General features: G+C 34.4%; 1 protein-coding gene across 1 annotated transcript; it reads left to right on the top strand.

The window, feature by feature from the left end:
- Nucleotides 1-68: 68 nt before the first annotated feature.
- On the top strand, nt 69-14,292 carry PRAS40 (Proline-rich Akt substrate 40 kDa). The gene is made up of 4 exons (XM_075309191.1): nt 69-685; nt 9,823-11,194; nt 11,287-11,450; nt 12,941-14,292. Exons 1-4 carry the CDS (start codon nt 524-526, stop codon nt 13,052-13,054), a joined length of 1,812 nt encoding a protein of 603 aa, XP_075165306.1. The 5' UTR covers nt 69-523; the 3' UTR covers nt 13,055-14,292.
- The last annotated feature ends 1,704 nt before the right edge of the window (nt 14,293-15,996 follow it).

Raw genomic sequence — 15,996 nt, 5'->3', positions numbered from 1 at the left:
GGACAGCAACCGCCGTCGTTGACCAATTATCGGCGCTAATTAAAACCACTTGGCTTTGCATTTTGTAACGAAACGATTCTTTAGGAAAGAAGAATGAAGGAGAATAGAGGATTAAATTAATGTGTTAATAATAATAAAAAAATTTCATAAAGTAGATATCAAGTGAACTTCATAGAAAATATCTAATTGAAAAATATATACAGTGTTTGTAACAATTTAAAAAGAAATTAGCACAATACAAAGTTAAATTTTACTTTGAGAAATAGAACGTAATTGCAAAAGACGAACAGACCAAAAGTGGAGAGTAAAAGAAAACAAAGAAACAACGCACAACTTAAGAAATAATACAATAATAAAGCCATTAATATAATACACTTAACAAAGAATTGATCTACATTGACAATTTTGATCGTGTCTGTGAGAGAGAAAATATTTTTCCAGTGAGCAGCCATACGTCAGTCAGTCCAGTGTTTGTTGTCTATTTCCCAGCTTCCAGCCATCAGCTCGTAGAGAGAATAGAAATATGTTGTCGTGTAAATGTTTAAACTTTATTGCATCCACTGCCAATCAATCGCAGGGCACAACTCCTGCGTTCTCTCTAACAGATGCTTTCCGGCAAGCCTTTCTTCAAAAGTACCCGCGAAGCTTTATATTCTACTCACAATGCATGGACTTCTTCAAACAGGTACGTCTGGAAATTTGGTCAACAAAACTAACTTCTAGAATAATAGAAACCAAGTTTTATTTCCACAAAACTCCACCAAGAATGTATATCAAATTGGTTATATGTTGCCGGTATTGTTCCAATATATTTACAAGTTAATGTTGTTTATGTGACATAATTGACTGGTTAATTCTCCTCAAGACAGAGTAAACAAAAAGCATTTTGTTCTCTTTTCCCTGTTTAAGCCTTAGGGTAGGTACTATGTTCGGTTTTCGAGTTGAAAACCACTTCATTTTCGCGATTACTTTTCCTTAAATAATCAAAATTATAAATGAAAACAAACTTATTCCTGTAAAGTCTTGCCGAAATCTAGAGGAACAAGAAACTACGCATCAATTGAGGTAATTTGTCTGTTTTATATTGAACTGTTTTAATAAAGTAACCACGAAAATTTCAACGCGAAAGCGAACATAGTACTTACCTTTTAAAATTATTGTCATTAAAGGGTGATACGGTCAAAATTTGGTCAAGGGAAAACGCGTGTAAATCGGTGAAATCGTTTATTTAAAAAATCAAAATAAATTTCTTTTTCTAGTTCAATTAGTATAAAATTCAGGAAAATATTCAGTTAGGCTTTCGCTTTTCGAAATACGAATTGCCGGGCCTCACGCTTGACACCTGCCATCAGATTTTGTACAGCCACCTGTCCACCTTCTTCGCCGTAGAAAGCCAGTTTGCCTTGAACTGCTGCTCGTCCTTAGCAGTTTTTTTGGTCTTCTTTAGGTTCCGCTTGACAATAGCCCAGTATTTCTCAATTGGGCGGAGCTCTGGCGTGTTGGGAGGGTTCTTGTCCTTGGGAACCACCTGCACGTTGTTGGCGGCGTACCACTCCATGGCCTTTTTACCGTAATGGCAAGATGCCAAATCCGGCCAAAACAGTACGGAACAACCGTGTTTCTTCAGGAAAGGCAGCAGACGTTTATTCAAACGCTCTTTCACGTAAATTTCTTGGTTGACAGTCCCGGAAGCTATGAAAATGCTGCTTTTCAAGCCACAGGTACAGATGGCTTGCCAGACCAGATATTTCTTTGCGAACTTTGACAGTTTTATGTGCTTGAAAATATCTGCTACCTTTCCCCTTCCTTTTGCCGTATAAAACTCCTGTCCCGGAAGCTGCTTGTAGTCGGCTTTGACGTAAGTTTCGTCGTCCATTACCACGCAGTCAAACTTCGTCAGCATCGTCGTGTACAGCCTCCGGGATCACGCTTTGGCCGTCGTATTTTGTTTATCATCGCGATTTGGAGTCACTACCTTCTTGTAAGTCGATAGTCCGGCTCGTTTTTTTGGCTCGATGCACGGTTGTAGACGATACACCCAGCTTATTTGCGGCATCTCGGAGAGAGAGGTTAGGGTTTCGCTTGAAACTACCGGCAACTCTCTTTGTCGTATCAGCGGCTTCCGGTTTTCGATTTCCCCCCGATCCAGACTTCCTGGCTGTCGACAAACGTTCCCCAAACACTTTAATTACATTTGTAACGGTTGATTTGGCAACTTTTAGCGATTTTGCCAGCTTTGCGTGCGAGTAGCTCGGATTTTCGCGATGCGCGAGCAAAATTTTGATACGCTGCTTTTCTTGCTTGGACGGCATTTTGACAACTGAAGATTGAATTCCAAAATCAAAATAGGAGCAACATTCTACACACACACACACCTTCAAAATGAGGGGTGTTCAGGTTTTTTAAATGCAAAATTGAAAGAAATGCGTCAAGTTTATATTGACCTTTTGACCGTATCACCCTTTATATGTTTAACTTTAATATTTAAAGCTGAGTACTATGTTCAGTTTTCAAGCTGAAAACCAGTTTGTTTTCATGGTTACTTTTTTTAATTAGTTAATTTAGAAATATAACATTATTTGCAATCAATTCCTTGGATCTTTTCCATCCATTATTTGGCAAGACTTGATCAAAATATAACCGTCTTCATAAATATAATTGTACATTTAATTTTGTGTTTTGGTGAAAAAACCGAACATAGTACTCACCTTAAGGGTGGATATTAAGTTAGATTTTAGCCGCTAAAATCACAATTTATCACGATTACTTTTCTTTAATAATCCATTTTAAAGAACATAATTCCCCATCAAGTTATAATAAAATTTGCATCAAAGGGGTATAATTTTATACTTTTATTTTTGATTTTAGCGGCTAAACTCGATGTTATTATCAACCTTTAGTGAAAATTTCCTCGAATACAATGCATGCCCCCATACCGATAGCCATTAGATCAATCCCAAATTCAACCACCGGTTGCTTCTTTGAGTACTTCCTACGAGCTTCAATGAGTTTAGACCGATATTAAACACTAATAAGTGTTTCGAGTCTTAAATGTATATCCCAAGATTATTGATGAAATGTCGTTCATGTCTCAATCTAAATAGTTTATTTTTGAATATAATATAATAATTGTCATAAAATGGATATCCACAATTGAAACACGATTCTGATACTATGCAAAAAGTTGCAACGCCATGTAACAAGTTAAGGCCCTTTCGAATTGAACAAATTGAATTATATTTTCGTTAATTTTTATGACTGAATGATTTTTTTCAAAACTAGCCGATAAAACGATTTTTAACCAAAATAAATCAATGGAATAAAAATAAAATCAATCTTTAACTAGTAAGTAAAGTCTAAAGTCGGGCGGCGCCGACTATATTATACCCTTCACCACTATGTAGACAAACATTTGTGTTACCATCTCAACTACTTAAAATTTGCTGGGAGCTATATAAAAGTTTGCATTTCCAGATGCAAATACTTTTAATGGAAACAATTTTTTGTACTTCTACAAAAACTCTAGAATTAAAATTTAAATCGGCTAACGCCCTGGGATGAAACACAATGTTAGTAAAAAAAAATATGGGAAATATGAAGCGAGAGAAATTTTAATGCAATTGTACAAAAGAGATTTATGATTTTTCAGGCGATACATATATATTCGAGATATAGGTATAGATAGGACAATTAGAGTAATATTTACAATTTTTGCTACTCAGCAGTGGCGATTTTACAAGGATATTGGTTAGATCTCGCCAAGATATGTGGTCAAGTGTGGGTTGTGATATATTATTATATTGGTCTAGTCGGGCGACTTGGAGCCTTATTTAAAACTCATCCGTTCTGTGGAAATTTTGGCATTGCAGTGTGTAGGATATGGCTAAGATATGGGGAAATAATCACAGAATTTTGTGTAAAGTGTGAGAATTTTGGCCATATTTGTATTCTCTGAGGAAACTATCCAGTCAATTGAAGGAAAATCCCATTGAAAATGGGTCTAAAATATGAAACAATCTACCATCTTTCCCCAACTCTGGTGTACGTATATATGGGAGCTATATACAATCTGAACCAATTTTGACTAAATTTGACATGCATAGTTAGAATAATAATTCTGCTATCTATGCGAAATTTCACGTAAATGGGAGTATAATTTTTTTGACCATTATTTGGCACATACAATAGTACCGTTAAAAGTACCGCTTGTGCAAAATTTGAAGTAAGTCAGGGCAAAACTCTGGCTTTTGAGAGCATATAAGTCCAAATCGGGCGAAAGATATATATGTGAGCTATATCTAAATCTGAACCGATTTGAACAAAATTGGACACACTTAACGATACAATTAAACGTACCCCTTGTGCAAAATTTGAAGCAAATCACGGCAAAACTCTGGCTTTTGTGGCCATATAAGTTCAAATCGGACGAAAGATATATATGGGAGCTATATCTAAATTTGAACCGATTTCAATCAAATGTACCAAGCATTGGTAGAATGTCAATACTACCCTCTGTGCAAAATTTCACGAAGATCGGTAGTAAACTTTGGCCTCTGTGGTCATATGAGTCTAAATCGGACGAAAGATATATATGGGAGCTATATCTAAATCTGAATCGATTTGGCTGATATTTTGCAAGTTTTTCGAGACTCATAAAATATTCGGATATACTGAATTTGAAGAACATCGGTTGATAAACACGCTAACTATGACCACATCGGGGATAAATATATATGGCAGCTATATCTAAATCTGAACCGATTTTTTCCAAAACCAATAGCGATTGTCTCTGTCCCAAGAAACGGCCCTATGCCAAATTTAAGGACGATCGGACTTAAATTGCGAGCTGTACTTTGTGCACAAAATTACATATACAGACAGACGGACGGACAGACAGACAGACAGACGGACATCGCTAAATCGACTCAGAATTTAATTCTAAGCCGATCGGTATAAAAAAAAAAGGTGGGTCTATAACCACTATTTCTTGGCGTTACATACAAATGCACAAACTTATTATACCCTGTACCACAGTAGTGGTAAAGGGTATAAAAATAGATATTGTGAACACCCGTTATTTTGTATTTTTTCTCCTATCAATTTCTTTCATTATCTATATATTTTCATTTAGCTTTATCGATTTGTATTACAAAAACGATTTCTTCATATTTCTGTTTTGAGATACAAAAAAAAAATACAAAATTGCAACAATAATATTGTTACAATTTCTTCTATGTTTATATAACAATGGTTGTTTGTTCGCTGTTTTCGATTGATAACCCCACAAGTAGAGGTGGGCATATTCAAATGTTGATAGAATACATCTTCAATCATTATGACGCTTTACTATAAATAAAAGAATAAACAATATCATTCGTACATTTGTTAAGTAATAAAAGATATACGGTAGTCGATGATGCTTGTTTCCTCATGTGTACATGTATAGATATGTGTAACCATAACTTTTGCTGTAAAAAGTGCAACTAGAATAAAGCAAATGTAAGCGAAATGATTTTTATGATCTACATATTCTATAAAAAAACGACCGTATCCTACTATAATTAGATACTAGCCCTATTATCTATTACTTTAGTGGTTTATATAGCTATATGGCCAACCATTTTTTTATATAATTTAGGCCCCGTATGACTTCCAATCAAATTAAAAAATGACCATATATTGTCGTTAACACAACACAAGTAAATTGTGGGCGAATGATTTTTGTAGAATTTTGTACAAAATCCATTGTGAAGGGTACCTACATATTTTCAATGTATCAAAAAGGAAATAATAAGAAATTATAGACTTGCTGAGCCTTTATAAATAGTGGATTATTTTACTTAACATAATTTACGTTTGCATTTGAATTTTTTCAATTTATTTTGATAATTATTGATCAAAAATTATTAGTTTACAAAAATTCGAGATCCAATTTTTGCGACAGATAATACTGTCACCAAACATTGTAAAAGTTTCTTCTATTAGAAAATATTTCGTCTTGATAATTTATTCATGTGTAAACCTTGTAAGGTTGATTTTTCTTTTTTTTTTTTTTTTTTTTTGTAAAAATTCGCTTTCCCTAATTGTAAGATACATAATATGAAACTAACGCAATTCCACTGTGCTACCAACGGACAGAAATATTGTTCTACTTTTTTTTTTAATTTTCACAAAATAAGTATCGAAAAATGTTATATTTTTATTTTTGAAAAAAAATTTTTAAATCATAATTTCTACTATGCGTAACATAGAGATTAAAATAGCCTTTATACTCTAAGGGCAAAAACAGTTCTGTTTGTTGTTTTTTTATTAAATAAATTTCATACTCCTCCAGATGAAATACACTTGTGCCAAAGGGTTTCAAATACTCGAAACATGCCAAATAACAGGTTGGCTGATAAGTCCCCGGTCTTACAAAGAAAACCACATTTTTTTGTCAAAATTCGTTTTTATTATTCAACATAGTTCCCTTCAAAAACGATACAACGGTTATAACGGCCTTCCAATTTTTTGATACCATTTTGGTAGTACTCCTTCGGTTTTGCCTCAAAATAGGCCTCAGTTTCGGCGATCACCTCTTCATTGCAGCCAAATTTTTTCCCTGCGAGCATCCTTTTGAGGTCTGAGAAGAATAAAAGCTCGCTGGGGACCAGATCTGGAGAATACGGTGGGTGGGCAAGCAATTCGAAGCCCAATTCATGAATTTTTGCCATCGTTCTCAATGACTTTTGGCACGGTGCGTTGTCTGGGTGGAACAACACTTTTTTCTTCTTCATATGGGGCCGTTTTGCCGCGATTTCGACCTTCAAACGCCATATAATAGCCACTGTTGATGGTTTTTCCCTTCTCTAGACAATAGATAAAAATTATTCCATCCAAAAAACATAGGCCATTACTTTGCCATCGGACTTTTGAGTCTTTCCACGCTTCGAAGACGGTTCACCGGTCGCTGACCACTCAGCCGACTGTCGATTGGACTCAGGAGTGTAGTGATGGCGCCATGTTTCATCTATTGTCACATATCGACGGAAAAACTCGGGTGTATTACGAGTTAACAGCTGCAAACACCGCTCAGAATCATCAACACGTTGTTGTTTTTGGTAAAATGTGAGCTCACGCGGCACCCATTTGCACAGAGCTTCCGCATATCCAAATATTGATGAATGATATGACCAACACGTTCCTTTGATATCTTTAAGGCCTCTGCTATCTCGATCAACTTCATTTTACGGTCATTCAAAATCATTTTGTGGATTTTTTTTGATGTTTTCGTCGGTAACCAATTCTTTCGGACTTCCACTGCGATCATCGTCCTCCGTGCTCATTTCACCACGCTTGAATTTTGCATACCAATCAATTATTGTTGATTTCCCTGGGGCAGAGTCCGGAAACTCATTATCAAGCCATGTTTTTGCTTCCACTGTATTTTTTCCCTTCAGAAAACAGTATTTTATAAAAACACGAAATTCCTTTTTTTCCATTTTTTTTCACAATAACAAAAGTTGCTTCACAAGAGACGCTCTATCTCCCAAACTAATTGATTTACAAACGTCAAATTTTGACACGAATCATTTAAATGCATATCATTAAAAATAATATGCATTTAATACTAGCGACGCCATCTATGTGTCAGACCGGGGACTTATCAGCCAACCTGTTAGTCCCTGTTCGATATAGCCATCTTCTGTCTTTTTCGCTGCAGCTTTCATTCAGTCAATTATTGCTTGAAGTTTTCTCTTGAGTTTTGGGAATAGCAAATTCAGTCGAATTCAGAGGTTGCGAAATTATATTGGTTGAATTTTTGGAGAAATGGTCACAAATAATGAGTACAGTGTGACACAGTGCATTATGGTAAAGCAAAAACAATATCACATAATTCTGGTTTGTAAAGATTAATTACTTGACGTAAACGATGTGTTACGCTAAAAAAATACTTTGCCTGGGTGGAAAGTTTAATTTAAAGTTTAAATTAAAAATTCGCCTTACTTTTTGTCTACAGTACTACATTCAATGAACAGAAAGAGTACGCAAGTACGAACGCTTCGTACTCACAAACGAGATATTGGGTTAGTTATTTCAAAATTTGAAACACCTAAATTTATATGAATTTTATAATCATTTTAAGAAAAATGATCATAAATAAGGTTGTTCCAGTTATCAGGTCCCACAAAGGGGAAGCCATCCAGGTCAATAATTTGTATTCTAGATGATAAATATTGTATAAACAACTCCATAGTTTTTATGTTAAAAAACGTCTGCGATAAAACACTACACATAATTTATCAGGGAATAATATACTTCCCTATATTCGTGTGATGTTCCATGAAAATATTATCGATTAAATTCGTTCCTTCTCCAAACAAACACAAATGTATACAATCATTTTAAACGAAATTCTCACATGTGTAGTGTGAAAGAAACGTGCTATTTTCATTATTAATCTCATGTTTTTAGATTTCCACAATTAATAATTTTGTTTACTGCTCTAGCAAATAGAAATAATTCTGCACACATTTACACAGCCATAAACAATTATGTGTGTATTATAGTACATAGGGGTATATTTAGCGACATATTGATGTCTTCCAACTCTTATTTACGTTTTGTTTATTTTCGTTTATTCTATGATTTTTTATTTTTTTTTTTATTTTTGTATTAAATGATTGCTTTTCTTTTTGAACTTTTTGTCTTTTCTTTTCAACAAGACTATACTATATACATAAATATATATTGTTTTAATCGTTTTTTTCCTAGTCTTATTTACGGTTTTAGCGATGTTCTATAGGATGTAACAATTTAATATCATACTGTAAATTTTTGGATTCTATTTAGTTTTAGTGTAAAATGTTGTTAAGTTTAATAAGTTTTATATCCGGCTGATGAATCCTTCTCTGTAGCTGATCAAATCCCTCTGCCTCCACCCCGCCATGGTCCGGATCATGGTGTGTACGCTGTCCCTACGTCATGGGGACGAGGACCTCACGGTCGGAAGGGGCGGGAAAGTGGTCGATGGGACCGTTCGTTCAAAAAAAAAAAAAGTTTGGAGTCGTTTCATTACAAATTTCTAAATCGGCCATTTAAGGAAAACCACAATATGAATTTAAATATTTCGCTCTTTCAATAAAACTTTTATATTCTGTTTATAAATATATATACAATTGTATTTCGCAGTAATTCTGGTGCAAGTTTTGTGTCCTTCTCAAAATTTCTATAAAAAATTGATATTGGCTAAAATTAATTGATCAACTTTGGTGTTAACCAAAATATGCTAATCGATTTTTATAAAAAGGGGGAATATACCATTGGCTGTGAATTGAAAGGGAAGTGAGATGTTTATCTATTTATGTTGACTCCTAGAGTATGTTGTATGTAGAAGCTATGAGTTATTGTTATATGTTATATAATTGCATTTTTAATAGCCTATAGGAAAAATTCCACGAATAACAGCAGGACTTGAGACGTATATATCTTTCATAGTTCTTGATAACAGTTTATTGCTTTATGATAATCATATAAAATTGAAAAAAAAAAAATCAGGATCGTATATTTGGTCTTTTTGAAAAAATCGATTAGGCTTTGTAAATTTTCAATAATTCTAGAAAAATAAATACCCAAACCGGACAGAGTAACGTTCTAACCGAAGTTCAGTTTATTACAAACTACTTTAGAGATCTTATTTGATTACCTGATAGTTTTTGTTTTGATAGAACAACCAAACATAGTACCCACTTTAAGGTTAGATTTTAATTACACATCTCCTTTTGTTTGACTGTTTAAATGACGTTGTGATAATAAATTATTGTTTTTTTTTTACTATTTCAGGCTATTGGCCCAATATCAGATTTAACCATTAATTCGATCAGTCAAAAAGATCTTATTTATAGTTTAACTCTGGAAATAACCGTATCAGGTCAACAATTACAATCCTGGCAGTTAAGCATCTGCAGTAATTGCAATGTTGTCCTTTGTGCCAAACTTGTTGGCGACTCTGCAAACTCACAGCAACAGACTCCTGCATCATATTTAATAAACTGTGGCATATTAACCAATAACGAGGAACTATCGCAAAAAAGAGCTGATAAGTCATACTCGGAAACATTTGGTATATTAATAATGGATAATCTCAAAGTTGAGACGTCTTCGAATAGTCAAAACCAATCGAATGCCCTAGTTATAGGTTCATTATCGGCATCTTTTGCAACAGGTAGTAGTATGACGACTCATTTGGATTCGAAGCAACTTCGACTCAGACAATTGCAGTCAAATTTACAACAACGTCTACAGCGTGAGATAGCTGAAACCGATGAACGGATTCAGCGTTACACTGAACAGCAATTTGCTTTGTTGAAAAGTTTCCGTGAAAAGTCTGAACAAGAATATCAAATGCTGGTATCGCTAATTCAGAGCATACCAGAGCAGCAAGCCAATGAATGGTTAGATCGCCAACCTCCCAATTTGGATGTTAGTAGCAATGGTGGAAGCTTGCCATATGGTGCTTCGCGGAGACGCAACACTATTTCGAACCGAAGAGATTTAAATACCACCGCTCCAACAACGCCAACTACCACACAACCGCCATCTAATATCTTCCTTGAAAGCAAGGAGAAAACTAATTCTGAAGCCGTTCCGAATTTTTCATCGACTAGTGCCATAACCACAAATAATAGTCGGGCGGCCGAAGATGTTGTTAAAAATATAACTGTATCATCTCCTTCATCGTCAGTGAATACGACCGCTGTTACTTCAGCGGTTGTTGGTAGTGTTAGCAGCTCAATTTCCAATCGTAAAATGTCGAACTTTGACACTCCACCCGCCACACCAGAAGCTCCTATGAGTGTGGGCAATAGTCCCACTTTTCGCCAACAGCAACAACAACAAAATATTTCATTTGTTGGCCAACAATCTTTCCAGCAACAATATCCAACTCCTACTGTTGAAACAGCTGATGATTGTCTATTCGAGCTTGAAGGTGTTGATGCTGCGGCAACTGCTAATACAAACACCTCTTATACAAATTCTCCAATATATCTACAAAACCCGCCTTCGCCAATGCGTCAGCAACATAATCAAAATGTGTCACATCAAATACTGCCCGTTTTTAGTAGCTTTATGAACAATCGTACAATGTATCAACAATCGGATAGTCACCAAATGAGTGACTTAGATGAAAGTGATGGTGCTGAAGAAGCTGAAGGTAAATGAACAAAACTTTAATGTAGAATCTAATTTACTTAGTAATTTAATTGAATTAACATTGGTGTATATGCTTGTATTTCCTAATTACAGACGCATTGGATTTAGATAGTTCAATGCCTATAGCTATGGCAACTCCCCAAAGGCGTGCTAATGCCTCGAACATAGCGAATTTCGCCAAGAGTTTACCAATTGAAATAGCAAACTCTCCCCTTGCAAATGGTCGCAGCTATATAGCATTAGACTCGGACGAAGATGTAAGTAGTATTTTTTCTATAATTTTACTTAGATTAGTTATGTTTAGCGGGCTGACAATAGAAAGTATTTTGAGAGGTTGGGTTAGGATAGTAATCTTGTCAAATGTTTTTTTTTTTTTTTTTTTTTTGTAAAACTTATGTTCAAGCATACTAATGAAAAGAAAATTCGTAATTACCCACGGAAAACTCATACTCACTAGTGGTATATTTTCTTTCATTCCAATTTTTAAACCAAAATATATATCTAGTCGCAACTTGATACTAATGAGTTGACGTTGTAGTCAAGCTGAAGAAAATGTATAAAACAAAAATAATTTTATCTGTTATAAAAATCATAGTTCAAGTAAAAAACTTTCGCAAAGTCGGATCAGATTGAAAGGAGAATATGATGTAAGGTAAAAAATGTGTGTTGGGGATTTCCCCCCAAAATTGGTTATCATTTTTCGTGGATGGGAACGAAATTTTTGAGTTGGTGACTTGTAGATTTGGTTAGGAATTTCCATAATTTTTCGAAATCGATTTAGTATAATAAATCAGGTTAAAATAAATTATTGTCTATTTCTACATTACTAAATAAAGAATGGCGCTTTTTATAAATTTAAAATAGAAAATGTTGCTCCTCTTTATTTCATGTCATACAATAGGGTCCAAATGGAGCATTTGGTCTACGAACCGACAAAGGATTTTATTGGGGGGGCTCGAGGGCCTATTTCTAATTTTACTCACATTGACTTAGGCATATTTTTACAGTTAATCATTTCGTGAGGACTCGGGCCCAAATGTTTCCCCCTCAATGGCTTGGACAATATATCCCATAAATATAGAAATGTGAAGACGGTTCCCCTCATACTGATCTACCACCCAATTTTACTACTTGAGTAGTCAGAAGGCAATTTTCGTCCATAAATACATGGTGACCGGTCTACTGGTTTTGTGTTTCGAAATCTTGATTTCTTATGTTTTCGCAAACTGGTGTCACGGATGCCTTTCCAATAAGAATTCCAACAAAGTATAATGTAATATTAAATTCAATTTATTAAGAATCTGAGATCGTCCGAACCGATTGAAAGTTAAAGCCAAACTCCCAAAACTAAAAATATTCTGATCTATTACAATTCAATGCGATCATGCGAATGTAACACAAAAAAATAAGAAAAAGAGAAAGAAAAAAATACAGAGAATATTATTAGGACTGTTCGTGACACTGGTATGACAAAAAGCACATCGTATATAAGAAGCAAACGTATATTAGAATATTTTATCAAAACACCATATCTGTTTGGTGGTTTTTAGGATGCAATTTACATTAACTTTTTTCAGATGGGGGCTGATTTTTCTGGTTTAAACATTTAGACAGTTTTGTTTTTTTTTTTTTTTTGTTTCTTTTTTATTTTTTGTTCGATTTTGTAATTGGGACCATGAGCCGATATAAACAATTTTTGTATCGATTAAATGATGTCATATTTACATTTTCATATTTATCTTTCCAGGAACTGGACAATAATGTGGATATTGCTGCAAGCATCAAAGCTCTAGCTAAAAGTGTGCATGGTGAAGCTGTTTTTGGCGACTTACCAAGACCACGTTTACGTTCACAAATCTAAATAATATTTGTTAAAAAAATCAATGAAGATCTTATTTTTTTCATATTTAGCTTTAGAATTTTTTCTTTTACATTGACGAAGTTATCTTTTTGCAACAAATTATTAGTTTTAAGCCAATATTTTTTTTCTATTTTAAACGTTTTTGCCCTAAGTTACTTATGTATGTGTAATATGTATGTATTTGTTAACAATTTTCAAAGAACTCCTTAGTCCCTTAAACAGATAATATTTTGCCATAGTTTTTTTTTTAATGTTTAATCAATTTGTCCCAATGAAAAATTTATTTAATATAATTTTTTAGAATGGAATGGTTCTTTGTTGATATAATAATCTATTTCAAATTGCGCCCAATCGAAATGATTTGTAAATTCATTTCGAAAATATCGAAATCTTCCTAAGTTTTACATTTTTCATCTAATTAAATCTTTTCATAAACTGCGCTCGCATGTTATGAGTTCCGAATCTGAGTTTTGCTAGTAACAATAAATATTCTGCTTAATTATATTTGAATACAGTGAACAATTTATTGACACCTTTGTTATAAATGGGTGTTTTGTTAGCAAAATATATACGCATACATATACAGAAATATATATAAAATACAATTCATGTGTAATATATAAATGTGCAAATATTCGAAATGCAATGATATTATAGACAAGTGTATTCAAAAATTATATGCATACTCTTAAAAAAACAAATTCCTAACATGAGAAAGAAATGCTGGGAAATTGAAAAATTCCATTTTATGGGTGTTCTTTCGTAAAATTTTTTTCTAATCTTATCTACAACGAAATTTATTTGGTTTATATTATGAAAAAAATCAAATTTACTGCTAAAAATGGCAAAATTATTAGAAGTTGTGTTACCAGTACGATAGCTTGCAAAAACCAACAAATAGACAGAAAGTCAAAATTCTTCGTCAAATAGTCTTGCAACAGGTATTGGACATTAGAATTTCGGACAACATACTTAAGGTTATTTTTATTAGGTGGTCGCTTAAATGTGGGTAATCTCTAACAATTATAATTTTTCTTGGCAATTCTATGGGACGATACAATACAGATAAATCTTCTCAAATAATTTTGCCATGCTACCAATTCATATTTGATTATTATGTTTTGTCATATTGGCATTTATGTATATCATTGCATTTCGCATTTATACGTCAGAATAATATTCAGCATGAGGTATAAAGTATAATATATTTTATAAATAATATATGTTTTTAAAATAAATATATTTGTGTGATATTTATTTTGGGGTTAAGTAATGGCAATGAGTAATGGCAATGTGGCTTGTAACAGATTTTTGTTCGAACGGTCCCATCGCCCACTTTCCCGCCCCTTTCGACCGTGAGGGCCTCATCCCCATGACGTAGGGACAGCATTATAATTATTATAATTACAAATTATAATAAATGAATAATAAAAAACAACTAGAAACTAAAGTTATCGGCTTAAATAAGGTCAAAATTGTGAGTAAGATCTAAAAATAGTTAATTTAAATACATTTTACTTCATATTTTATAATGGAAATTCAAGTTTTTGATAAAGTAGATGTTGTTAGTTGTTGTTGTTGTAACAGTTTATTGTGATTTCATCCATTTTTATGTTATACGCTTTGGTACTTCAGCTTGTGGCCAGATCGAGGAACTCTGCGACTATGGTGGGGTGCGTCCAGAGTGATCTGGCGGTAAGTCGGGTTGGTTTAGCTGGGCAAGAGAAAAGATGTCGCGTGTCGTGTGGTCCTCGGTTGCAAATTGGACATCATTGGACTATCAATCACTGATAAGTAGGAATTGAGGCGGCTGCACTTGCCTGATCTTAATTGGGCTAAAACTAACCTAGTCTGCCGTGGGACGTCTCTTTCCTCCGGTGCTATGGGCGGTGGACGGACTCCGAGAACAGGATTAACCTTGTAGCTTATCACCGCTTCAGCTACAGTATCCCCATGAATCCTGTTCAAACCTGTCTGGTACGCTGCTTGAACTAGAGGTTCTCTTTTGTAGCGCTGGATCTCGCGCTCTAGATCATGTATATAAACCCTTACGTTCCCGGGTGGTGGTTGTGCATCCATGAGATGGTGGTTTGGATGATTACTGCGATAACAAACCAGGATATACTGCTTTGACAACATATAGTTGTGTCTTCGCACAGGGATGATCTTTGTCTCCACATAAAGGTGATCCAGGGGTGTGCTGCGGAGACACCCAGCCGCAGTTCTAAGGGCAGCGTTCTGACCGGTTTGTATGTTATTCCACTGCGCATCACTAGTCTGCGGTGTCCACACTGGCGCTGCATAGTTTACCACTGACAGCCCAATTGCCTTATGGGTAGTTAACAAGGTTTCTTTGTCCTCGCCCCAAGTACTGCCGGCAAGTGACTTGAGATGTTGGTGATATTGCTTTATTCTATTATTCTTTAATATACGTATATTTTGTAGATTTAAAGGTATGAACAGTTAAAGAAAAAAAAAATACTCCTGTCTTACCTCTTTTTTAAATATAAACTTTCGACAAACTTATTTATTACAATTTAATTTTAATTAAATAAACATTGAAGTATTAAACAATTTTTAATTGGATTTCGACCTCGTGCTTAATCTACACATTCTACTCTTTTTGTCGGACGAAGGCTCTGCTTTCGAGGACTTTTGAAGGCGGTCCAGTGGCGCTACACCAAAAAAAAAAAAAATCATGGAAAACAATTGGACATCGGAGCCAATGGTTATGTAGCTCAACCAAAGATTATTCGATCATCGAGAGACAATGGTTATGTAGCTCAACTAAAGATTAATCGATCATCGAGAGACCAGATACGCAAAGAGACATATTAAAACTCTACGACAGGTCCTGACCAATTTTCTTCAAGTAGTGTAGATAAAGTGGAGCCGGCTCCTGTTTCAATCCAGTGCGTAATATATTTATATACAAATATCAA

Source organism: Haematobia irritans, chromosome 5 (genome assembly GCF_050003625.1).
Source record: "Haematobia irritans isolate KBUSLIRL chromosome 5, ASM5000362v1, whole genome shotgun sequence".
Lineage (NCBI taxonomy): Eukaryota > Metazoa > Arthropoda > Insecta > Diptera > Muscidae > Haematobia > Haematobia irritans.
The sequence above is the reverse complement of the archived record's forward strand: the minus strand, read 5'-3'. Positions and strand labels throughout refer to the sequence as shown.